This window comes from Dryas octopetala, chromosome 9 (assembly GCF_963921425.1).
Source record: "Dryas octopetala chromosome 9, drDryOcto1.1, whole genome shotgun sequence".
In the NCBI taxonomy this organism is placed as follows: Eukaryota; Viridiplantae; Streptophyta; class Magnoliopsida; order Rosales; family Rosaceae; genus Dryas; species Dryas octopetala.
Window position 1 is genome coordinate 10,414,619 of NC_141374.1, and position 27,699 is coordinate 10,442,317.

Genomic DNA, 27,699 nt, shown 5'->3' on the forward strand with positions numbered 1-27,699 from the left:
CTACGATGCAAGGACCAGCATCTATGTCGGGTGTAAAATGCTTATGGATTCATAATACTTTTGGGTGGACAAAATTACAGGTATTTTACATCCCAAGTTGGGGTAGCATTGTAGAACTTTCTAATTAGAAATAGATTTAATTTTTTAGTATAAATTATTTAATTAAATTTTAGATTATTGATTATTTATTTAATAAAATTCACTGATAGATTTAACTATTTTGAGAAATGGTCGAATTTAATGGGGAGTGATATTCTTGCATCTTCTTGCATACCTGCTGGACTGTCCGCGCTTTTGTTAGCAGCAGCAAATACTAAAAAATAGTGTTATTTGTAAATCATTTCAAAATTCTCAATCCATGGTAAAAAAATATAGTATAATATAGTATAACACATATGTCAACCATAGATAAGTCCAAATGAAATCAGACAAAAAAAAAAAAAAGTTTAAATGAGAGAGACTATGCACAAAATAATCTAACTTTCCACATAGGAACAACTCAGTCCACTTTGAAACTCGGGTAGACTAAAATTTCTAGACTTTTTTTTTTTTTTACTCTAGATGGAAAAAATTATTGAAATCAATCAACAAAACAGAAAATTTGCAAGTTGAATCCCTACATTAATCAAATAGGATGCTCGGTTCTCACATTTAAATGTAACCTAAATACTGAAATTTAATTTCCTAAATAGCTAAACTCACACCCAAATACAATTACTAAATTCATCCCCAAACATAAACTAAACCTAAATTAAACTTAGAAACAAAAAAGAAGATAAAAGATTCAAAAAATATATATATTTATGCCCAAAATAGTGATTGAAGGCGATAATTTGGATGACTAGTAAGATAAAGTGAGAATCAAGAGTTGAGACTCAGGGAGAGATGAGAGACATGCTTAGAGAAAACGATGAATGAATGAGTGAGTATAGTTTAGGTTTTTTTTGTTTTTTGGATGGGCTAGAGTTCACAGTAATACATTAAGAAAAAAAGTTGGGATGAGCTAAAGCCCATCCAGCCCTCTATTAAGATCCGTAACTTATGTATATAAATGCCTGTTTGGTAAGAAACCAACACATACAGATCCAAAGAAAAAAAAACTTTCAATTTTCTGAAAATATGATAATTATTATACTCAATAAGATCATGCTACACTGAACAACAGTTATTTAAACACTCGAACACTCACTCAACAAAACTAGAACGAAATGAAATAAATTTAAAATGCAAAGTGTTTTGATCATTTTGAAGCCAGCATAAGAGTTTTTTAATATGAGCAATACTTGGGTCACTCCTTGGGGGTACCTCAAGGTCACCTCACTCACTTAAATTTTAATTTTGGCAATGTTGGTATATGATCAGAATCGTTCACTTTTTAGATAACATATTAAAGATCATCTTTGCAAAAAATCAAATCAATCAGAAATCGTTTGATTATATAACTGTTGTTAATTAAATAGAAATAACAGATAATTTTCAATTAAAAAGTGATTTTTTTACCAAACCGTTGATTTTTTTTTTTTATCTAATCGACAACAGTTATATAACCAAACGATTTCCGATTTAATTAATTTTTGGTAGAAAATATCTATAATAAGTGATTTAAAAAGTAAACAATTCCGATCATGCGCCGTCATTGCCAAAATCAGAATTTGGAGAGTGGGTGACCCAAGTATTGTTCTTTTAATATTTACTAATGTCAAATCTGCCTCTTTTAATATTCTTTTAGTTCTAATATTTAATGCAAAGATAAACAATGTACCAAATACATTTCTTACAGTGGGAGAAAAAATAAAAAAAGAATATGCATACAGAAGAGGCATAACCAAACTTAATTAAAAACCATACAATACTTGGTAAACTTTGAACAAATTGACCATAGAGTGGACCATGCATTGCATTCACAGTTCTTGAATGGGATTGGTCCTCACCATGCTGATATATGCAGTACCATCGATCTATCTAACTTCCTAACAAATTTGGTATGAAAGCCCAAAAGGTACAGATAGGTTTCTATTTACATCAACCAATCACAAAAGAAGAAAAATCAGTTTGTGTCTTGGGCCTGCCCTTGAAAGCTCTGCTGGGTCCCATGCCCAGTTTCACTTACTTGGGGAACCTCTTGGCGCCATGGAATCAAACTCAATGGTGGGAAGCAACAGCTACAGTCTTCTTGGCATGGTTGTGGCAACAAGTCCTGGTTGCTTGAAGAAGTTTCCTGCTGCTTGTTTTCCTGGTGGGCCCCACCTGCCCTACCAGTGGGTGCTGCAGCATCCCTAAGTGGGCCCCAGCACTCCACTTTGTTGAATTCTGGAATGTTGGAGTGGAAGTAAACCCAAACTAAAGCCTCCTGCAATTCTGGGTAGTTGCTGAACAGATTCTCATCCCCATGGACAAAGGCCTTCAAAACCTATTTAATATGTATGTATGTATGTGACATTTCTCCATTAAAAACCATAAAGACAAAATTAATCACTAATTAAGAGAAATTAATTATCAATTAATGACTAACTTACAACAGGAAGTTCTTTGCAGAAGATGAAGTATCTGAGCCTTGCAAACAAATCTAGAAGGAAATGGCCTCCACTTATGTGACAGTGAACATGGAGAGACATCTTACCCTTCACTTTCTTCCACTCTGCCACAACTTCATCTCTCTGTAACTTGTTGTACCACCCTTGCAACTGCAAATCAATTCCCAATAGTAAATAATACAGATCATAAATACAATAAAATTTTTATTTGAACCTCAAGCAAAACACAGATGCACACACACAACTAAAGGCCCAAATATAAAAATAACAAAGCCCTATAAAAATATGTTAAATATGAAGGATTTGGCATGTGGGTTTTGGAGGAAGAGGTGTACCTGAGAGTTGTTTATTGTTTGTGAGATGGCTAGAGTGACTTTTGAGGTTATATCACTGTGAGTAAGTGTGTAAGTCCTTGGAAGCTTCCCTGGGTGCTTCTTTTCATCCACTCCTAAAAAGAGAACCTTCAGCTTTGATGCTTCAAATATGGCTGGCCCAAATAACCTTGCAACCTAACCAATCAAACGCACAAATCAAATCAACCATTAATTCTTGTTAATCAAAAAAAAAAAAAAAACCAATTAAAATTGTGGGGAAAAAGAGAAAGAGATGTACAGGAACTATGGCTCTGTTTCTTTTCTTGGGTATCCCTCTGTAGTGAAACAGAGAGCTCTGGTGATTAGAGAGAGAGAGTGAAGGCTTAAACTCATAAGGGAGCAGAGGAGGAGCAGCAGTAAGAGTACCCATCTGAGAGTAGCCAACACAAGTCTTTGACACCTCAAATATTCGAAGTTTAAGAATTCATAAGCTTATACATAAAAGGAAATTAAGGAGGAGTGTTAGAAACTTGTTTTGGTTTGCTCTTTTGCTTTTGCTTTGAGAATAACCTTTGGCTTTGCTTGTGAGCTTGGCGTTTGAAACGTTGAAGATTTTGAAGATTTTGTGTCAGTGACGTGTCGGTTTGGCAATTTTGGGCTGTAATCGCGGTTGCTTCAAGTCCTAGACTAGTAGACTTTATTTGGGCAATTGGACCATCTGTTTCGCTTAAGTCTTGGTCTTTTTTATTGGAAGATGGGACTTGACACAGTACGTGTCAGCCCACACATTTTCCACGTGCACTTCCCAGCCAGCAGTTCTCACATATCCACCGTCAGAAAGCTGCAGGGGACGTTCGATACGATTATACTCTACTGTGGCACGAATCTAACAAATTATTTGTAACTAAGTCGTGTTAAAGAGCTTGGCCAAAAAAAAAAAAAGTCGTGTTAAAAGAGTACTAAAAACTTCTCACAATAAAATACAGTCTACTTCATTTATAATTTAAACACAATTTAATATAGTCCAGTTCAATAGGACTCGGTTTAGCGTGTAACAAAATAAGTATGAATAGTTTTATCAACGTAAAACGTTCACATAACCAATTTGTATATTATACACATTCACGCTTTCACGCTTTATGTGTAGTTGTTGTGGCAGTTGAGTTTGTTTAGGTCACTTCATTTTTCTGGTTGGAGGGATGTGCGAGTATTCAATTCATCAATTGCATGCATAAACATTTTCAATTCCCAGTTGTTGAAATTCAATAAGCGGGTCATGAGACAGCAAATTCCTATTAGATATGAGATTTATTGAATACGATTAGTTGCATTATATTTACTGATCCTATGGGTTTAGTTTCATTCTACATTAGATGTGATTGGATTTATTTGTTTTTATTATCAAAACGGTGATTGGTTTGACACCTTAAAATATGGTAGTTGATAGCTTTCCATATTTTGATTTATTCATTTAAGAAAAATTTTGAACCCCGCTTGTTATGGAGATTGAAGGTATGAACGTGAAACTAATAATGAGAGTGAGACGTTGAAGAATTAAAGTCTTACATAGTAATTTATAAGGTGTTGAATTTCTTTATCAATTGTCAATTAGTGTTGCGTTAAATGCTTCAATTTTTTTATGATATTAAAATAAGTTATATATATCACATGTATTAGACCTCTCAATCCATTATTACTTAATTTTAAATTAAATGCTCTAGTTTCCTTAAGAAACATCCAAACCCAATTGCAAATTAATTTGCAATAATGAAGCTTGTTCATCACTGATTCACTGGACATGCACTTTTCAGTTTTCTCCAAAAAGAGGGAGCACGCACAGCTTGTACTAGTTGTACATTATAGGAACACCAGACATTTTGTTGCCCTTTCCTCAAGTGCAATAATCACGAGCAACCCTACTGTATCCCAATCCCAATAATGTGTTTTTTTTGGGTGCAGATATGTGTTTTGTATCCAAGCAAAATGAGATTGTATTTTCATATTTTAGGGTCTTTTTTTGATAAAGTGGGTTGTTGTTTTCACTACTTCCAAAATTTAAATAGGTGGTGCCCTTTTGTTGTCTGGTCAGTAGGGTTTTAAATGTGGATGTAAATTAAACGTGTGTACGTTTGTATTGAATAGGACGCTACGGTTGAATGGAAAATGTTGAAAATTAGAGTTATACTTGTTCATAGTTTTTGAAAACTACTTGTTCATAGTTTTTGAAAACTACTTGTTCATATTTAGAGTTGTATAGTGTGTCGGTGTAAATTGTACTGTAGGTGTTTAATGAAATGTCCAAATTATATAGGTTATAATTTTGAATTGTACTCCCACTCATTGGGCCAAGGTGCTTGTAACTAGGGTGCACTTACTCTACGTTTGTTCCGTATACTCACCAAATTCAATTATCAAATAATGTGATAGTTTTTCTTTTATTTAAATTTGAACACACAAATCTGACAAAAAAAAAAATTGGACACAAAAATGTTCTCATCCATTTCTAATAAATAAAATACTAATATGTATATTACATATTTGATATTTAGAAAAAATTTGATTAGTCTAGCATATATGTATAGGATTGTCCAATGTAATTGTAAAGAAATAATGGGAAAATTGTACTTGTAGATGATAATAAAACATAAAACATAATTTAATATGTATGTATTACATGCAAATTATAGATTTGTTGGTTTAGCATCAACATTAAGCAGTGTTGGTACAACAATGTAAATGTTATACATATTGTTGTGCATGCAGATGGGTTGCGAGCAGCTTGTATTTGAATTGTCATGTCATGCAAAAGGAAATCGATCTAATCTTATTATCCATCACAGGTTTCTGAATAAAACTTACCAATCACTGGGATCCACTCCAAGTTTCTCCGTACTTCCTCTCTCTTTATTATCAAAAATATCTTAACCGTGGCTCGCAGTCGGGACCACTCCCTTTTTCATGCACGTTGAAATTTCATATTTCGAAGTTCAAATTAATCACATTTTTTATAAAAATAAGAAATAGATATTAGGAGTCGAGTAGTCGACCACGAATTTCCAGGCCAACTCACTAAGGCCGGTATGTCTTGAGAGTAGGTGAAGTAGGCGATCTTCTCGGCCCTGTAATTTTTATATAATATGTTTATGCTCATGAAATCAAAGGCCACATTTTATAGTTCGTCTCAAGCTTCCAAAATCTCAAGGCCGGCATGCCATGATATTTTCTCCCAATTTATTTATTACATTAGTGTGTGTGGTATACCAATTAATGACTTCTTCCAAAACTGATATGTATTACATAAATAGCTCCAGACATTTTTTCGAACAAGTATATGCAACTAATAGAAGAAATTTAGGTATTTATCTCAAAATTAATTGATAATAGCAACAGTAGCCCAAACTCTTATAAGTCACTGTGCAAGGCCTCTTAATATAGAATTTTTCTCTCAACACTCTTCCGCACGTGTAACGTTACTCAAGTCTAATACGTGGACAATTCATATTGAGTGACGTGAAACCACGTGTTGTGCCACACGTGAATAGCCTGCTATGATCCCATAAAAGAAATCTTTGATAGCAATATTCAGCTCTGTGACCACGTTTATGACAAATATGACATTTAGTAGGAGGGGTAGGAAAGACTAAACTTGAATAGGACCAGAAGCTTGAGTTGAACCAGTTTGAACTGAACCAAGTAAACCAGGACTAGGATGACTGAAACTTGTATAAGAGTGATTCTTGAATGGCTTTCCAGGATTGTAAGACCTGCCACCATAATGCCTGCCTCTTCCTCGACCTCTATAGTTGGAAGAACCATGATGAGATGCTGCATAGACATAAGGCACTGATGCATAACCAGATTGAGAGGAAAGAGCACCATAAGGACCATGTTGACCAAACTGAGTAGATGATCCAAAATTAGAAGAGGAACCGAACTGAGGCTGAACATAAGAACCAATGCCATTATGATTTTTAGCAACCATAGCAGTAAGTTGAGATCCATGTAAACCAGTGGAACCAAGATTCACAATAACTTCCTCAGCAAGAAGCTAAGTTCTGGACTCCTGCAGTGTAATTGGAGTTTCCCTAGCTCGAGCGATTGTTTTTATTGTGTTGTACTCTGGAGGCAGTCCATTGAGAATAACAATGACAATATCTTCATCTGAGATGTGAACCCCAACTGCAGCGCTGGTCCCTTGCATACTTGACTAGTTACAGATATTGGTCAATGGTATCTGAACCCTTTTGGAGGGTTTGCAAATTGGTCTTGAGTTGCATTATGTTGGACCTGGAAATGGTTGAATAATGTTCCTTCAAATTCAACCAAACCTCTCTAGCTGATTTGCTACCAACAACATATGATTAAGCATCTAGAGAAAGTGTTGTAGTATAAGAGAGATAAGTGCTCGATCATTTCTTTTCCATTCTTTGTATTCAGAAGACAACTCTTATACCGCCCAAATCAGTAATCACAAATTGAAAAGGAGTAATGACACCATCAATATAACCAAGTAAATCATGGCACTCAAGCATAGACTGAAGTTGGAAGTTCATGATCTAGGTGATATTGTTAGTGTTATCTAACCTCACAGTTACCAAACTGCATATGACAACAGAGAGACTGAAGCAGCTATTATGATTCAAGAATCAACAATTGCTGAGTTTTGACAACAATTCCCTGGGTGTGGAAAGCAATTGCAGGGTGTGGAAAACAATTTCAAGGGTTGCAATTTCAGGGTTTTCAACAAAATCAACAATGGTGAGGGGGGTTTTTGACAATTTGGGTAAAATTCAAGAACAAGGTCAAGAAATTGAGAGTTAATTTCAGCCAGATAGAAATTCAAGAATTGATGAAGAACACGAAGAAAATATAGAGAAATTTCAATGAATTGAACCAAAGAATCAAGAATCAAATTAAGTCTAGTATTTGAGTATTATGCAAGAAATTGCAGAAAATAGAAAAACAAAGACAGGAATTGACATCACCAGGAAAATCACAAAGAAGCTGCTGCAGGATCAATCACAGTGTTACCCTTAGGCAGCTTTAATACCAAGAAAAAATCTAAACACCTATCCCAAAACCAATTAACAATACGAGAAATAGCGTAAACCCTTATAAACTACTATGCAAAACCTCATTTTTAATGTGAGATCTTTTTTCGCAACACTAACTTCACAAGCCAAACAAAAGATGGTACTATATACATAATTTCCATTAAATACAATCGCACAGTCCAGTCCTATATGATGTTCCAAATAATATTCTTCCAAATTACAAGCAGTACCTCACCAAAAAAAATATGAACTGATCGCATAACTTTGTGTTATGCAATATTAATGATCCCATTAATTAATTAGAAATATTATTCCAACATGAAATTAAATTATCTATACAGTAGTATTAAGTTGTCTAGCTTCAGAATTATTTTAGGTGCACCACGCACGGACCAAAAATTAAATTTAGAAGTTGCAACATTTTATTGTATACATCACCCCTAAGAATTTAATATTAAAGGGTTGATCATGATCATTATCCTATGGATTTTTCTGGCCACTTGATCTTCTTTGCCTTTCAGGTGGCCCAATAAAAAGTTCCGTCTCCACCTCCATAGCCAGCGTCTCGCTCTCGCATACTACATCTTCATCATCATCTTCATTTTCATCATCTCCATGTTCTTTGCTTGATTGACCAAGTGGTGGCATACCACACTGCATCATATATAGGAGTTAATTCATCAGCTACTGACCGAGTAATGTTATTTCCACCCCTTTTTATTGACCATTTTTCTAATGAAGATAAAAGGCCGAAAATGTATTTTAAAATTTGATGAATTTCAGGTAAGTGTGTCTCACTTCTATCAAAGATGTAATGAGTACGTAAATGTGATTTCAACAACAATATTCATTGGTGATTATATTGGGTCGGTTCTAGTGTGCAGAGCACGTGCATTGATTCAGTAAACGTGTATGAAAAAAAAATGATGAATTTATAACATATTTTGAGTGTGCGCGGTGAAATGTGAGTGAGAATAAAGATATATATACAGTGAATAGTAATTATATGCATCCAATTCAGTTATATATGATATTGGAGATGATGTATCCTAATATATTACCTTTTCCCGTAGCTCTGCATTTTGTTGTAGTAGGATTTTCTCCTGATCATGATGCCAAACCATCGAAAATGGAATTAATTAATACAGATAGCATTTTCCACACACACGCACGAACTTAATAATACAACACTAGTACGCTAGTTACTTTACCTCTTCTTTCAGCTTCTCTATCTGCTCTCTCAATAACTGGTCCTGATTAATTAAAGGCAAACAAAATTAAAGTGCACTACAATGTCAGACTGTCAGTAGTTTATGGTAATAATGCTTTAAGCAGTTGATTAACAACAACAACAAAAAAAGCTTTAAGCAGTGGATGCATTATTGGTTTGACTATGCCTAAATATTTATCTTTCTCATCACATGATAATTTATAAGATGAGAGAGATAGATACAATAAAAGTATACACTCATATATTACATGAAAGCTTTACTTTGATCGACATGAGAGGTCCTGCATTAGGTAGTATTGACACTAATCTCACAATAATTGGACTATATAAAAAATCAGCAAAATCAATAATTGTTTGGCCATCTAAACTGTGCAGAAAAACAGTTCATCGGATAAAACTGAATGATGTTGGCTGTAAAAAAACTTGCTAATTAAACAATTTCTTATTTAGATGAGTTTTTGTAAAGGTGATTTGTTCTAAAATATAGACGGTTTCAATCATTGACCAGAGAGAATATTCTTACTTTTCTTAAAGTAATCATTACTTGAAAATTTTTCTAGGTCTATTGATTTTAACTACTAAATTTCAATAACTTTTTAGTTTAGGTACCAAAATTAAATAGCATTTTAGATTAGGTACTAGTTGAAAAGTCAAACAAATTAATAAAGTAAAAGGTATTAGAATTTACATATATTACATCACATGCCACTACAATAAAAAAATAAAAATAATATTACATCACAAATATTACATTAATTTATATTATATTGTATTTAAAAAAAAAAAATCAATCAAGTCACAACTTAACTGTGACTGTCTTGGTAAATTGAAAGAGACAACTCACACCACTATATTATATATTATTTTGAGTAAAAGTATTATTTTGACCTCTATTTATACTATATTGTAGTATAATTTCTCTAAAAAAAATTCAATTAAGTCACAACTTAACTGTGACGGTCTCACAACTTAGATGTGACTGTCGTTCAGTCACAACTAAATTTGAAGTTGTGAGTGTCGTACAGTCACAACTAAATATGAAGTTGAGACTACATGCATTAGCAAATTTTCAAGATAATATAAAAGTCTTAAGGGCAATTTTGTCAAAACCTTATAAATTTTAACTAACACTCGTCATATGTGAGCCAAAGGATAAAAATGTCAAATGAAAAAGGTTCAAATTAATCAAAGGGACCAACATATTTGTGACATAATCTAAAAAATTACATTTAAATTTGGTAGTTCAATTGAAAAATTATATGGTCTTCATGCTATACCAAAAAATTATTGAGATTTGTTATTTAATCTTAATTTTCTATATATATATATATATATATATATATATATATATACAAGAATGCTCTAAAACTAACTGGTTAGTAAGTTAATACAAAGCTAACCACCCTATTGGGCCCACTGCATAATGTAAACACAAAATCTGAACCGTCTATTTTTTAGGCCCTACTTCAAAGATTATCCCTGTAAAAAATCTCTAAAATCGGAAGCCATTTAGCCATTTGATTATAACAACAACTATTTATATGCTTTTATCGAAAATACTGATCGTCTATTTATTTGATCTTAATTAGATGACTAAATGATTTCCAATTTAGTTGATTTTTTGTAATGATGATCTTTGAAGTATGACCTAAATAATTGATGGTTCGGATTATGAAATTAGTTATGTGATGGGCCCAAAAGCATGGTTAGCTTCGTATTAACTTGCTAACTGGTTAGCTTTAGAGCACTCCTCTATATATATATATATATATATCATTTGAGCTCTAAACCAAATAGCTTAAGCCTCAATTTCAATATTTTTTCAATAATAACACTTTTGATCTTCTCTATTAATTATTTTCTCTCTTTTATCTGAAAAAATTTCATGCATATGTGTCTATATGTATGTACCTTTCGAGCCCTAATTTTGCTTAAGCTTTGCTCCAATTGGTTCTCCGCCTGATGTAGCTCGTCTATCGAACATGAGTCCAAACCATCACCTAAGAGCTTCCTACAATTAATGTATATATACTAATTTTAAGCCTCAGACCAAATTGACCAGCATATGAAAATGTGAGTATATATTGCAGTAGTACAAAACTAAAATTAATTATAAGCTTAAATAAACTAAAAAATTCAAACTGAGCATTGGGTTATAACCGTTTGGAAGCTTCAATAAACTCAATCCTCTTCGCCATGCTACCAGGGTCATCCTTCACATTCTACAAAAAAATGCATGCAAGTCCAATAATTAACAAACACAGATCAGTAACATGTCTCTCATGCATGGACTTGCATACTTTTCCAAGACAATGCTTTTGATAATTAACCAAAGGAAAAAACAAAATGTATGCATATGAACCTCGTTGATCATTTCTGTAATTGCATTCATCGTAAAACTGCAGAAATGTATAGTTCTGATTGACAATATTAGAATATATAATAATATGTTAGATTGTGTGACAAGAGAATTATAATTCCAAAGAGAGGGAAAAGAGTATTGCAGCCTCTCATTTGCAGCCCTTATACTTATCATATTTCAATATATATTAAGCATCAGTCTGGCTCATATGAGTTGTATTGTATTAAGCATTAAGCGTCTGTAAATACGTACAATTCTCAGAGACTCTAATAGAACAAGAAGCGAAAGAAGATAGCAAACTCTATAACCTCCTCTACCAAATCTCCATCCATACTTAACATGAACCACAGAGGAACTTTTATGTCTCTAATAACTAAAGCTTTTAAGATGGATATTGATATGGTATCAAAGCCACTAAGTGTAGGTTATCCTTAACTTAAGAATCACATATAGGAACTCTCATGACACTTAAGAGAAGGACCATTTGTTCACCTATATGGCTACCTAAAAAAGGGGTTCTACCTGAAGTGGAGTATGTGTTGAATACTAGTTGTGATCAGTTAAATGACTTTAAGTACTGTCTAATAAAACTATAAATACTTGTTGGGACTTTTCATCAACCGAAGCTTTTAAGATAGATATTCAATAGATTGTATGATGAGATAAGATGAGATGATACTAAATAGTCTCTAACTGAATTTTGTAAAGTTTTTGAAAATTCCATCTCGTCTTGCTTACCTCCATATCTTGTTCAACTGCTTTACTGCTGGGGCCTATATCATCCTTCAGTCTCCTTTGATAACGGTCTATTATGTTGTTCATACTGAAGCAAGTCCAACCACAACAACATGAAAATACATTAATTAAAACGCATATTTGAAGACTAGAAATACACACGCACACCTATACTCAGCATACTTTGATATATTTTTAATTTATTGTTTAAAAAGTCACCTTCAGTTAATGGTCAAACTAATCCATTATCTAACAATATAAGACAATACAATATTATTTTGCAAACTGTACGTGTGGCAACAATTCAGTAATACATACATATATATATATGTGCTTTTATAGTGCATAACCAAATATACTTGTATATATGTGTGTGAAATTTCCCTTTCATATTGAACTAGTGGCCAAACATTGTTCTTGCAATTATAAGAATCACTTCTCCCATATTTGGGATTTCTCAGTTCTCACATATCAAAAAAATTATGACACAACGTAAAGCTTACTTACCTATCAATGGCAAATGTTTGGTAAATCATGTTCACAACATTTTGGCAACAACAAAAACACCAGGCTGTGTTTATTGTTGTGAATAAATCAAATCACACAAACGCGCGGCACATTAAAAGTATCTTAGTAAGAAAGAGAAAAAAAAAAAAAAAAAGAGAACACAAAATCACGTGATTTGATAATCTTACCTACATCCACGGAAAAGTGAGATTGAATCTACAAATATATAAATCCTTTAAATTAGCTCAAGTGATGAGAAAAGAGTCGAAAATAAGTTAAGATGAATCCTTTCAATATAACCAAAAATAAATTCATGATATATCAACCAAATAAAAAAAAAAAATTCAAACTAATTTAGAGAATAAGAAACTATATATTCATTATAGGAAACCCAAATTTATAGACAAGTAATCGCAAACAAGAATTTGAATCATATTAATTCTAATAGTTATAGCAGAAAAATCAGTGATTGGTGAACACAAGAAGGGGGCGATATATAGATGATTAATTTTGTAGTGGCTGCTATCTGTACAATCGGACAAATTAACAGTGCATGTCAATCCATGCATATGATGATATTAGGGAAAGAAAAGTATATATTGCAAATTTTAACGAGATAAAATAACACTAAGATCATTTAGAAAAAGAAAAAAAAAAAAAAAAACCGATTAAGAAAAAGTGAAACCATATTAAGCTTTAGTATCATCTATAATTCTAAACTAGAAGGTCTAATTTGAACCCACTTTAATGTTCATTTATTTGATCATGCATGATCAATATACGGGTTAGTCATATTAAGTAATTAATCTACATGAGTAGATAACAGATAAACGAAATGCATACATGAACTAATAGAAAAACCATTATATGGAATATATGTGCATGCAAGAAAGTTTTGCTTCGCCCACGTGGACACCAAGATTATTTTAGATTAATTATATATAACTGTCAATTAATCATGCTAGAGTAGTTTAGAGAAAGTTACCACGTCACCATGGTGAAGTGACCAGTGTGAGAGCTTACTTTAATTTTTACATCAAATGGTATAGTATAGTTAAGCAGAAACGGCCGGTTCTGATCATAGTCGAGTGAGGTGACCACATCATGCCTTCAAATATTTAGAGTCCCCAAAATTCATAATCCCTTGTACGTTGTATTAAGTCCAAATGATATAAACAAAAAAAAGTTAAGCTTAAGTTTGAGTTCTTATAATGGTTTTTATGAGTATACGTACTTACTAGAGAAAAGAAAAAAATTAAACCAAGTAGCCATATGGAGGGTCGAGGACCCCACCCTTATGGTTCGCCTCAATCCCCCACATTCCCCACAATATTAGCTCCGACCCTGTAATTAAGTTTATTTTTTACAATATATTAGGCCATAATTTAATAAAACTAGTATATGGCTCAAATTCAAAACAATGACTTCCTAGTGGCCAAGAAAAAAACAATGATTTCCTGACATGAATAAGTTCTTGTTAACCTTAAGTACAAGTAGACTCTTCACCTTTCTTCAACCTCAACAGTACATAATTAAGATTGAATATTCTATGAGCTAAAAAGTTAATTAAGCATGATCATAAGCAAGTGAGATACACATAGCGGTCCCCAAATGTCATCTTCACGTAGGCTTTATTAGGTTGAGCATTAATATTGTTCTTCTTATCAGAGAATTAAATAAATTACTATTAACTTGATCATCACTGATTCACATCTTACACTAATTAGAACAAGATTATATATTAACTTAGCCAAATAGTTATAGTGTAGACGACCTTGGAAAAGAGGTCCATTCAATTTGAATTAAAATACTAATTATTAGAATATAAAATGGGGAGGCCAGAAATTAAGGCCTCGTTTGGAGGACGAGACTAGACAGGACTAAGCAATTAAAAAAAACAGTAGTCTCGTGTCCTATGTTTGGAGAGTTTATTAAAATTTGGGACACGACTCACACTTGGGACTATAATCCCAAATAACTAAGAATTTCTGTCTTCGACCTTCTCAAAGATGGTCCACCATAGGACTAGCCTATGGCTTGTCCTATCTTGTTCATAGGACACAGTCCTATCCCTTGCAGTAATGTCCTGCATTCCAAACGAGGCTTAAAAATATATATTATACAGACTTGTTTTTATATGTAATAGGGAATTTGGGTTCGTAGGATACTGATTCTAAGAGCACAAAGTAAACCTCTTTCTCTCATAGGTCCCTCACATAGACTGAACAAGATTCCAAGTTTATTTATCAGAGAATATTTTATGCCATGCCAATAATGCCATCTCACAGTTACAACGAATTATACCAAACTTCTTTCACATTCACCTATTACATAGCTGATCTATTAGGAAACGTTGTATATACTTGTTATTAAGTTTATGAACCTTTAGATATTTCTTTATTGTTCAATATACCTGACCCACATGATTGTTAATTAATTAAGTTCTATCTCCTTCTCTCTCTCCTCTCTCTAAAAGAATCTAGATATTTTATGGGCCCTTTGAATAAGTACAGCGAATGAAATATGAACAAGATATAGGGAAACCCAATTCAACCCAGAAAAGTTTCAACCCAAAGACAAACACAAAATCAAACAACAAAAAGATTGATTCAGAAAAATCCAAGCAGATTTCATGAATCTGGTCCATATATACATAAATATATTTTAAACCCCTATAAAGCCTGCTATCTATTAAGTTATTAACTGTACGTTGAACTACACAATTCAGAATAAGCAGCTTTAATTATGAATCAAATACTAAAACCAAAATTAAATGACCAAAAAATATCAAATTAATCACAGTTAATTTTTTCTATTGAAAATAAATAATAGTGAAAAAGAATTCATGGGTTTATAGCTTAAACATACCTAGAGCTGGAAAACTCATAGAGCTTCCCTCTTGAAGAGAAAATGATGAGTGCAACTTCAGCATCACACAGAACTGAGAGCTCAAAGGCCTTCTTGAGCAGCCCATTCCTTCGCTTAGAGAAGGTCACTTGCCTGCTCGCAGTATTCTCTATACGCTTCATCTGAGTCTTTCCCCTAACCATTGTTATTGATTGTCAACCTCTCCGAGGTACCAAAGCGAATTCCCGGAAAATCCCAGAAAAAATCTGAAAGTGGAAGATACAAAAGTTGATAATCCAATCAGATATATATATATATATATATATGGCAAAAACTAGGTTTAGAAGACCCAGAAAAAGGTTTCCAAAAATAGAAAGGGGGACGTACCCAAAGTGGTAAGATCCAAAGAAAGAAAACCCAGAAACCCTAGTAGAGAAAAAATTGCAGAAAGAAAGAGGAGGATGGAGAGATTGATTGATGTGGCCTACAAGAACCCCATGGATATAAAAGGACTGTCTATGAAATAAATATTGCAATAAATAAATCAAAAAGGAAAGGAGGTCAGGAACCTAATCTACAATCTCTTTCTTCTTTTGGTAATTAATGGACACCTCCCAAAAAAAGAAAAACAGAGGAATAGATGCCTTATTACACATGTGAAGCCACTATTGATACACCCAATGTAGACTAGGCTTTCTTAGGTGTGTTGAGTTCACGCAAACTCGGTGTCATCGCGTCTTTTGGTGACACCTGTGTAAAGTGACTGACAACCTCTGTGGCCGGTGGCTCGCGGACAGGGCAGCGAGGGGGTTGAAGTTTGAAACAGCGAACATGCCTGTCGGTTGCCAGTAATTACCGGACAGTCTTCTAACCCCGGGGTTGCAGGTAAATTTGAAGCACTGAACGGGCACCGTAAAAATACACGTTATTTGAAAATGGGCTGTTCGTACGAGCGTCCACACCCGGTAACTTTTTCCGTACGTTTGGAGTTGAGGATGGGCAAATGGTGTGTTGCCATGTGAACAGGGACTCAGCATATCGAAGTGCGTCACGTGGCTCCTGTTTGCAAGTGGGGGTGTGTCAGGTTTTATTTTTAACTGATAATTATTATAAAGTCCACCTATTTATCCATATCCTAAAAAAATTCACTTAATTAGTTTTATACTCATTTTTTTGGTTCACTTATTTATCCACTTTTTGGTCTAAATTTTTTTAAAATTTTATATTGGTCCATGAATTATTTGATGTGTTCCATTTTGGTCCAAAATGGATAATTTTGTCCTTCAAACCTGGAATGTTGTGTTTTTTGTTGGTTTTATACTTTTTTTTTTACATGTTTATGGAAGAAAATACATAAGATTTATATAAGTTGTCTTATTTTGAGTATTATTGCACAATGAGAATTGCTACTGTCCAACAATGACTATAATTGTTGGACAGTGGCAATTCTCCTTACGCGAAAAAACCATAAAATTAGGCACACTAGGCTCTGTGCCTATCGCATTTTTCCATGTGATTTATTAAAGTGGACTACATTGAAATTTGATTTTTGATAATAGATTTTAAAAAAAAAAAAACATATTTTCTAAAATGAACTTAAAAAAAAACCCCTATTTTTTAATTTTTTTAGTTTTTTAAAGGATTTTATTCTTTTGGTTTTTTCTTTTCAGGTGCAGAGGTAGGGACCACAACTAGACTGCATGGAAGATGTCATTTAAGGAAAGTTTGATAGAAGTAAATTTGTAGGATGGGTATATATATATATATTTTGTAAGGACTGCTATTCACCTTCTTCAATCTACCTTCTTCACCAAAATTCTTCTTTATTATTCTCATTTTGCAATGAAAATTCATAATCGCAACAGTTTATTTTTAGATCTAACTATGAAGATCATCTATGCAAAAAATCAACTAAATCAAAAATTATTTGGTTATGTAAATGTGATAAAATAAACAAACAATTTTAGTAACAATTTGATTCAATGTTTATTTATTTAATAATAATTACATAACCAAATGATTTTCGATTTAGTTCATTTTTTGTAGAGATGATCTTCAAATAATTATCTTAAAAATGACAGTTCTGATCATAAAAGTATACTGTGAAATGAAAATAATAAAAGAGAAGGTTGGTGGATAAGGTAAATAACACTCTTTTTTTTTTTTTTGTATAGAAAGGTAATTTTTAGGTATAATTACATTGTTCATCTGAAATTAACATAATTACCAACGAACTTTAGCTCAAGTTGAAAACAAAAAGAGTTTGATTTTCCTTTTAAACAAAAAGAGTTGTGCTAATTCCATTGACACGATTAATAAACAATTAATTGTTACAATTGAAATTTACCTTGAATGTTCTAGTTAGATTAGGGCTGCCCATCGGTCGGATTGAATCGGTAAATGGCCTTGCCGATTCGATTTCCGAAAATTTCGGTAATTCAGTTTTGACGCCGATTTCCGAATCGATTTTTTCGGATTTCGGCATCTTTCGGATCCTTCGATTTTCGGCATTTTTCGGTATTTTCGGTATTAATTACAAAATACAATCAGTACACAAAATACAATCAGTATACAATCAGTACACAATCAGTTCTAAATCTACACAAGTAGTCAAGTACACAACAAAAAAACCATTAATCAAAACAAGATTTACCTACAGTTACAAATTGGCGACTGAGTTGGGTGAGGACCGTGAGGTAGATCGAGAGTTAGAGAGATGAGAGATGGAAGAGTGAGAGTCTGAGAAAGGCAGAGAGAGAGAAAGAGAGAGGGAGCCGCCGACATCTCTGGCTTCGATCCGCCGCCGTGGTTGATCGGATGGAAAATCCGAGCACACCATCGTGCTCAGAATGTCGAGAGGAAGAAGACTTGGGTGGTGGGAAGCCTCGACGCCGCCGGGAAGAGAAGTCAACGCCGGCAACAGTGCCATCGGGTTCTGGGTTTTCGGCTGGATTCTGGGCAATCAACGGTCATGCGAAGAGAAAGGAGTGAGAGAGGAAGCTTTTGGGACTGGTCTCGTCGCCATCGACCGCTGGACGAGAGAGTTCTCGTCGGAGAAGGTGATCGGCGCACGGAGAGGGAAGAGAGAGGAGAAGAAAAAAAATTAAAAGAAAAACTAAGTGAAGAAGAGAGAGTCACCGGGGGGGATATGGGTGAGTGGGCGCAAAAAAATAGAAAGGAAAAAAAAATGAAAAAAAAAAAAGAAGGGAAAGAAAGAAAAATATTGGGATTTTGGCAATTGCGGTTTCGATTGGGGTTTTGTTTGGGGTTTCAATTACGGTTTTGTTTGGGGTTTCGTTTAGTTGTTTTAATTTATTAAATACATTTCTATATAAATAAATAATTAAAAATATCTTAAATTCTAATATAAACTATAGTATAAGACTATAATATCATAATACTAAACCCTAATATAAGACTATAATACTATATGTTATATGTTATATATGTTACATATATAAATTATAGTATTATCACTACAACAAAAATAAGATATGACAACGTGCGAGAAATGTTGTCATAGCCGTTTAACAACGTTCATATGCGCGTTGCGTATCTTGAAGTTGTTAAAAGTTTTGCTCATTCAACAAAGCACTTTTGAAGTTGTTTAAAATGTTAATGAACGTTGCTAAATACTTTTCCACCGCGTTGAAAGAACGTTGTATCTTATAACTACGTTTTTTAAACGTTGTTATTTTATTTTCAACAAGATTTTGTGCATGTTGTTTTTCTTATTGCATTTTACAACATATTTTTATTGTTGTCATTGTTCTTTGTATAACATAAATATGAACGTTGTTAAATAAAAATTTACAGTTTTTTAATAAAACAAATTTAAAATCATAAACCTGGTTCATTCAAGGTGCAATTAATATTTTTTGTATATCATTAGCATAACTTTCAATCACCAATATCATTAATTCAATAGATCAAATATCATTCATTACATAGATCAAATATCATTCATTACATAGACCCAATATCATTTATACAACATTCAGTACCTATCAAAATAAAAAACCAACTATACTAGCCTGCACAAGTCAACCATATTTATCAACATACTAACACAAAATGCAGTTCAAGGTTTTCTTGGAAATCTAGCTAACACCTAAAATCAAACACAAGCTCTTACTGTGTCTAGCTAACTCTTTGAATATATTTTTTCCTTCTCCAAAAGAGCAACATATATTCCACCTTACAAACAAAGTTTCTTCCTCAAAATAGCTTTAGTTTCCTTATCCAAAAGAGCAAAAGTCAGCCAAAGTTTCACAAAAGTCCACTTGCCAAAGTTTCCATATCCAAAAGAGCAAAAGTTCCTTTCAGCCAAAGTTTCTTCCTCATCAGCAATTCCTTTTCATGAACCTGCCATTTCAATCAAAAAAAAAAAATGCACAACCAAAGTTTATTCCTTAGCAATCTAAAAATATTCATTTGCAGACAGTCACATGCACACATCAATATCTAATATGATATTTTTTTGTCTAAACATGCCTCTTTGTTTATATATTAGTTACTAATGAAATGCATAATCGATTGCATCCCAGGCACGCCATAACGTATGTATATACCTGCAACCTTAAATTGGCCAATTAAATTATATGGGCTTGACTTATCTGCCTTAAGAAACATACAGAGGGTGCATGTGACCCATCTCACTGTAATGCCCTGGACTTGGATTATCAAAGTGCCCCTATATATGTTCTTTGGAAATGAAAAAACAATGTGCGATGTGGCTCTATATGTTCCCAAACCAAGTCATTTAATTCCATATGCATGTATATATGTATATATACTATATATATTCTATACATATGGTCAGCTGCCTTGTCATTGTTTATTGGTGAAAGCTATGTGATAGATAGTGTAAGAATATCAAAGTTTCCTTTTACGTTAAAGTCCATTCCAGCCCATGTTATAGAAACATTACCTCTTTATAAAATTTTGATAGAGCTTCGCGGCCAAGCAACAGTACTTCCTAAAGCATCGTCCAATGTTTTAATTTCTTCTGTGGGTCTATAAACATTCACATGAGGAGTACTTACTAACTCTACCCAAACTTTCCAACAATCTCTTCCAAGAGGCACGTGATGCACTTTTGCGCTCGGGTCAGTTGAAGCTATCTTTCCTTCTGCCACAACCTCATCTTCATCAAATGTGTACCAATTCAACAATTGGCATTTCACATTTTCATATTGAGAACTTCCTTGCACCGGGCCACTACCCTTTTGGGACTACAATTCACACAAGCCATAATAGTAAAAATGTATGATTATACTCAAACGATCCAAACATTATTAATAAGCATAAAAAAGAGTACTAAGATTGATATTTACCCGAGAAGTACATGCATGAGAACTCGTCACTTCGTCAACATTTTTATTTGGGAGCTATAAAAATTAAGATAAAAATATCAATATATGCTCAGATTAATGCATAAACTTAACAAGAATATATCAGAATTTTACCTGTTGAGATAGCTTAGCAATAAATTCTTCTATTTTATTTTCAAGTATCTCTATCCGTTGATTTTGTGCATGTACCAAGGAAGTTTGGGCTTGCAAAATCTGTTCAAGTTCTTTCACCTTTCCAATGCTCTGAACATGTGCATTCACTTTAGAAGGAGTAACTCCAAATCCAGCAGCTCGTACTCTTCCACGCTGTTCAGGTCCTAGTACACATGCAAGAGCATCTTCATGTATATTCTCCTGCCTTTCTGGATTTGCTTTGACATGATCTCTGATTTCATCCTAAAAGTTCATTCATGAAATATACATTATTTATCATTTTCACCGTAATAAAATGAATAGATTTTTGTAAATATATTATTTCTCACCATTGTTTTGCTGGTTATTTCATTGAGAGATGCACCTATTTTTGATTGATGTCCTTTAATCCAAACATCAGACCTACGTATTGATGATGGAGTTGAACTTTCTTTCCTCTATGACAAAAGAATTATAACAATAATGACAAATTAATTTATCCTACAATATCAGATATATGTCAAAATTAATAAAATCAATATCCCTCAATTAATAAAATCCTACCATTTCATATTCCAAGCGAGCACATCCTTTTCTGCTCATTGTATGTCGAAATTTTTGACCAAGTCTCATTGCCCTAAACTTTTTGCTCTTTGCCTGTAAAAAGAAGATAGATTATGTAGTAAATGTATAGATGTAAGTGTCAAATATAGTGAACATACTATAGTCTAAAACATACTTCAAAACCTGCAGATAGTCTTCCATTCACAAATGTTTCCCATTCTTGGATGCAGACTATATTTTTTGGTTTGATGAGGGACAAAGCACGTGCTTTATCTTTTTTTTTAGCAGCTGCCCTTATCAGACGTGTTATCTTTGACTTGAATTCTCTCCAACGACATCCCATCATTCCAAATATCATTTTTTTGTTGGTATCATTGACGACAAATCGTTGTTGTTTACCAAAATACATAAAATAAATATGAAAGCTTATAGAAAGTGTAAATTAATGGAATTAGTTTTATGTAATCTAAAATCTTATAAAAAGAGTAAAATTAAGGAAATTAGCAATACCTTAATGAGTGTCCAAAGATCATCTTTCTGTTCTGATGTAACATCCTTCCATTTTTTTATGCAAACAGGAACATGCTCTCGTACTACAACTCCAATATAAGAAGCAAGTTTATCAGAATGTCCAGACTCACATTGACCAAAAGTGTTAAATCCAACCTCCAAGCGTTTGGCATTGTTTTTCATCATTCCCATTCTAGTAGGACCTCGCTTCTTCTGTGTTTCTCTAGAAGTAGTAGCTGAAGTCTGTGAGTTTTGCTGTACAATTGGAATAGTTGTCCCAATTGAATCGCCCCTATGATCATTTCGAGCGGCTGAAGCATCTTGATTGACTGGAGTAGTTGCTGCAGCAGTCTCTGAAATTTTCATTCGTTTTTTCTTTTGATGATTAAATGCAGCCAATAATGCTCGACCTTGCATAGTTGTTCTTTTCAAACCCTTTTTGGAAGTCTTACATCACATGCACATATAAATAAATATCATAGCTAGTATAATAAGACAAATGATTAAATGAGTTTGTAAATCAAAACCAAAGGAGTAAAGGAACTTACAGAGCTCATCTTCAATTGTTAAATTGTTCCAAGAGGTAAAAGCTGTTAAAAATTAAAATCTGACTATATCAGTAACACCAAGAATTTTTACACATCATACATATCTTAGAATATAGAAAATTCAAAATTTAACTATGATTGTAACAATGGAACACAAGAAAAAAATGACAAAATTTAACTAATGCTTTCAACACTATAAATGCAGCTTATATTTATGCATCACAAAACATGCCCTCAACATCAACTCTTGTACAAAGTTCATTCTCATTGTCATCATTTGTTCCAAATTCAGATGCACCAATTGACATAGATGGTGCTTCATCACTCTCTTCATATATTTCCAATTCATGATAACCTCTTGGTGGTGCTTGCAACACAACATACCAATTTGATTCCTCACTCTCCCTAGAATAGAACACTTGCTTAGCTTGTGAGGCCAAAATGAATGGATCTCTTTTAAATTGGCTTTGTCCTTCATGGAGATTAACCAAAGTGAACCCATCATCAATTTTGACACCATTTACAATATTGGCCCAATCACACTTAAATATAGGAACATGAATCATATTGTAATCGAGCACTAAAATCTCTCTTAAAACCCCGTAATACCAAATTTTTCCAATGACTTGTGAATTGTCTTTTGCACTAGCTCTGCAAGGTGTGTATGCTTCAACCGAAACACCACTATTTTGTCGAGACCTCTTAGCACCCTGAATGTGAAATCTAATATTGTTTATAAGAAATCCAAAATATGACTTTGCTTGTTCTCTAGGTCCTTTTGCAAGCCACTGTAGAGTTTTTGAAACATTATTGTTTCTCATTTGACACTCAATCTGTTAAAAGAATGAGAAATATTAGTGATAGTCAAGGATCATATTTGATGTGCAGGTACAATTAATTAATTAAGAGAAATAAAATTACCTTTTTCTTGAACCATGCACTAAATGAGTTGGTGTGTTTCTTCTGTAACAAGGTTTCATTCCTTGAAAGTCGTCGATTCGAACTCCTAAGTTCATCCAAATGCATTCTAATAGACAAAAAACTTGTTAATTATCTCCTAATTTGATATATGAAAATACTAAAAATTTCTTGCAGTACACTTACTCTATATAAGGTTGGACTTCTGAAGTGTTTAACAAGATGTAAAGGTGAGCAACTTGTAGCATTTCATTTGGAAGAATGATTAACTTGCCATGCTTTATTGTACGCCCTTCTATTAATAATTCATTCTCAAATTCCTCATTGCGTGCATGTCGAGCTCCTACTTCAGCAACTTGTTTTATATACTTGCTACAAAACACTGTACACTCTTCAGCAAGGTAGCGTTCAGCTATGCACCCTTCTGGTCGTGCACGATTTTTAACATATCCTTTGAGTACTTTCATATACCTAAGACAAGATATACATAAGTAAATTAATCTATAGTCTAATAAAATAGTAATTTATGAATAAACACATGAGAATGAGAACGACTAATTAATTACCTCTCCATTGGGTACATCCAACGGTATTGCACTGGTCCACAAAGTCGAGACTCTCGTCCAAGATGAATGGTTAGATGAACCATAATATCGAAAAAAGAAGGAGGGAAGAACCTTTCCAACATGCACAAAGTCTCAACCACATCTTCTTCCAATTTTTCAAGTATATTTCTATCTATCACTCTCTTGCACAATTCATTGAAAAAGGAAGATAGTCGATAAATTGCATTTCTTGGTCCTTTAGGCAAAAGACCTCTCAAAGCTACGGACAAGAGTTGTTGCATTAACATGTGACAATCATGAGACTTAAGCCCCATTATCTTGCATTCAGCCACTGAAATGCATTTTCTAATATCTGACCCATAACCATCAGGTAACTTCAAATTAGCCAACCTCTTACAAAATATTTTTTTTTCTTCCTTTGAGAGAGTGTGTGATGCAGCTGGTAAGTAGTATTTACTTCCCCTATTCTCAGGATGCAATTCCTTTCTTATTCCCATGCATTCTAGGTCTCGACGAGAATTAAGCCCATCTTTACTTTTCCCTTTGATATCCAAAAGTGTACCAATTATACTGTCACAAATGTTCTTCTCAATATGCATGACGTCTAAGTTATGACGCACAAGTAATGTCTGCATGAATCAAACATCAAAGATTATAATGAGGTCATTAGTTAATAAACAAATTATGCTAAACATGAGAAGAAAGATATTATAAATAACATGAGTTTTAGGAAACAATACCTTCCAGTATGGCAAGTTAAAAAATATTGATCTCTTTTTCCATAATTTCTCTGAATTTGAGTCTTTCTCTTTCTCTTTCCTTTTCCTTTTTTTCTTTGCTTTTCCCCAATCATTCACAAAGTTTTCAACTTCCAAGAAAATTTCTTCACCAGTAAATAACTTAGGCCTGACCCCCTTTTCGTGTTCCCCATTGAACCATGTTCTTTTTTTTCGAAATGGATGATTAAGAGCAAGAAACCGCCTATGGCCCATATAAGCAAATTTCCTGCTATGTTGTAGCCATTCAGAACATGTGCCTTTACGACAAATAGGACATGCAAATGATCCCTTAGTAGGCCATCCAGACATGTTTCCATAAGCTGGAAAATCATTAATGGTCCACATCAAAATTGCTCTTAAGTTAAATGTAGACTTACTAAATGCATCATACATCTCAACTCCATTGATCCATAGCTCTTTTAAATCTTCTATTAGAGGTTCCAAGTAAATATCTATGTCATTACCAGGTTGCTTTGGTCCTGGGATAAGTAAACTCAGCATCAAATTTTCCTTTGACATGCATAACCATGGAGGCAAGTTATATGTAGCCAAAATTACTGGCCAGCAACTATACCTCGAACTAAGATCTTGAAAAGGATTAAACCCATCTGTAGCAATGCCAAAACGAATGTTTCGAGCATCTGAAGAAAAAGAAGCCCATTTCCTATTTATTGTGTCCCATGCAAGAGAGTCAACCGGATGTCTCATTTTACCATCTTGCGCTTTATGAGTATGATGCCACACTAGTTGTTCTGCAATTTCAGCAGTCCCAAACATCCTTCTAAGCCTTGGTATTATTGGGAAATAACGCAAGACTTTTACTGCTACTCCTTGCTGCTTCTTTTTTGGACATGGAGGTACTTTCCATCGAGAAGTACCGCATTTTTGGCACTCTTGTGCATGCTGAAACTCTTTTCTAAATAAGCAGCAATCGTTAATGCAAGCATGTATCTTCTCATACCCAAGGTCAAATGTCTTTAGTAATTTTTTAACTGAGTATACAGAATCAGGAAGTGTGTTATCTTCTGGAAGCATGTCACGAAAAACAGGAAGAAGTTGATCAAAAAAATTATCTGTTACACCATGAGCAGCTTTAAGCTTGAATAAAATCAATGTTGCTGACATCTTTGTGTACTTTGAACATCCTTGATATAGAGGACTTTCTGCATCTCTGACTAAATTTGATGTCTCTTCCTCTATCCTCTCACTTGTTTGGTGTGCCACATTTTCATCCTGAAAACATACTTGATCTCTATACATCCGATATGTTTCCAACATTTCCAAATCTTCATGCATCATGGATGCACTAGGCTTTTCCCCATGAAGGACCCAAGTAGTGTAGAAAGGATCCATACCTTTCATAATCAAGTGGTTGTACACTACACTATAATGATGGTGTTGTAAATTTTTACATAGTATGCAGGGGCATACTATAATATCTAAGTTTCCTACACTTTCCCGAGCCATTTTGATAAAGTTGTTTACTCCATCAATATACTCTGTTAGATTACTACAAAAGAAAAAGTTTCAAACTTATAATCTAGTTTCGTTGGCACTAGTAACTTAATTATCAATAGTTTTTATATCTTTAAGGTCAGAAAATTAACCTTGGATTGAGAACACTTCCTTTATCCATCGTGAACAACTCACTTCATCAACTACTGATATGCAAAAAATAGTGTGAGAATTTAAAAATGCAACTTAGGGAGCTATAACTATGATGTCTAAAGCCTATATCGAATATTCAAACTGAAGTAATGAAAGAATTGAAAAAATAAAAAATAAAAAGAACCAACTGTAACTCATCAACTAGTAGTGTAGAAAATATATATCCTATGTTCTTTGTCCTATCTGAAACAAAAAAAAACACCAAAAGGAAAGCTAAAGATAGCATAAAGAAAACTAAGAAAGAACAAGTGATCAAGGCTAAACAAACAAACTATCATAGCCCAAGAATACAAATAGTATTTAGGTTATTTGGATAAGATGATTATAATCAGGGAAAAGTTATAATCAAATATAACCAATTCCAAGAAACTCAAACAAAAGATGAATTTGACAAGTAACTTCATTACCAAACTACATTAATTTACAGTAAGTTAAATACCGTTGGGTTTTTTTATCAATCAAAGATCCACTTGTTGCCCCAAATTCCTTCTATGCGTGCAGCCAAAACCAAGTTGATTGTGCCCTGAAAAAAAATGACTACAATTTTAGAAGAAATTTTATGCCATCCAAGGAGCAAAATTTTATGTTCTTGTGATCTTTGGTGAAGCATGCCTGGAAGAACATATTAATATTAAAAATGGTAGTAGAAAGACATGGTGATAAGCAATTAATGTTTATGGAAAGAGCAATTTTTTTGCTTTGCACTCTGTGTGCTTGAAATGTTGAATATGAAAGAACCTCACAATTAACTTTCTGCTACTTTTGAACAAGAGCATCAGACCGTCCAAACGGAAAACAAATAGTCCAAAAATAAAACCAACAGCAAACAATCCAAAAGTAGCAGATTAATGCAACCAAACATAGAAAATGCATATAAGAGCTAAGCTGCCCATGCGCACATATTTTTGAAGTGTCATCACGTACAGACCCAAGTAAAGACAAAAGTAAGATATTCAAATGTTGTTATTTCTTGCAAAAGTAGATGTCAACCTGAATAGATATTTGGGTTCATTATTGTCTAATACATACCAGAAAAATTAGTGACAAAATCAGTAGGAATATATCGCACTAAGAAG

The 27,699-nt window shown here is 33.4% G+C and overlaps 3 protein-coding genes across 3 annotated transcripts; all 3 read right to left on the bottom strand.

The window, feature by feature from the left end:
- Nucleotides 1–1,792: 1,792 nt before the first annotated feature.
- On the bottom strand, nucleotides 1,793–3,438 carry LOC147273931 (protein STAY-GREEN homolog, chloroplastic-like). Its single transcript, XM_086256840.1, has 4 exons — nucleotides 3,147–3,438; nucleotides 2,870–3,043; nucleotides 2,517–2,684; nucleotides 1,793–2,410 (listed from the first exon to the last, which is right to left on the bottom strand). The coding sequence occupies exons 1-4, from the start codon at nucleotides 3,276–3,278 to the stop codon at nucleotides 2,048–2,050; spliced, it is 837 nt and encodes a 278-aa protein (XP_086112966.1). The 5' UTR covers nucleotides 3,279–3,438; the 3' UTR covers nucleotides 1,793–2,047.
- Nucleotides 3,439–8,150: 4,712 nt separating this feature from the next.
- Nucleotides 8,151–16,223, bottom strand: LOC147273932 (agamous-like MADS-box protein AGL19). Its single transcript, XM_086256161.1, has 8 exons — nucleotides 15,972–16,223; nucleotides 15,606–15,850; nucleotides 12,234–12,318; nucleotides 11,294–11,355; nucleotides 11,045–11,144; nucleotides 9,114–9,155; nucleotides 8,964–9,005; nucleotides 8,151–8,556 (listed from the first exon to the last, which is right to left on the bottom strand). The coding sequence occupies exons 2-8, from the start codon at nucleotides 15,785–15,787 to the stop codon at nucleotides 8,383–8,385; spliced, it is 687 nt and encodes a 228-aa protein (XP_086112287.1). The 5' UTR covers nucleotides 15,788–15,850; nucleotides 15,972–16,223; the 3' UTR covers nucleotides 8,151–8,382.
- Nucleotides 16,224–22,904: 6,681 nt separating this feature from the next.
- LOC147273933 (uncharacterized) lies at nucleotides 22,905–26,591 on the bottom strand. Its single transcript, XM_086228287.1, has 6 exons — nucleotides 26,563–26,591; nucleotides 24,917–26,465; nucleotides 24,177–24,805; nucleotides 23,797–24,081; nucleotides 23,614–23,719; nucleotides 22,905–23,525 (listed from the first exon to the last, which is right to left on the bottom strand). Exons 1-6 carry the CDS (start codon nucleotides 26,589–26,591, stop codon nucleotides 22,905–22,907), a joined length of 3,219 nt encoding a protein of 1,072 aa, XP_086084413.1.
- Nucleotides 26,592–27,699: the final 1,108 nt, after the last annotated feature.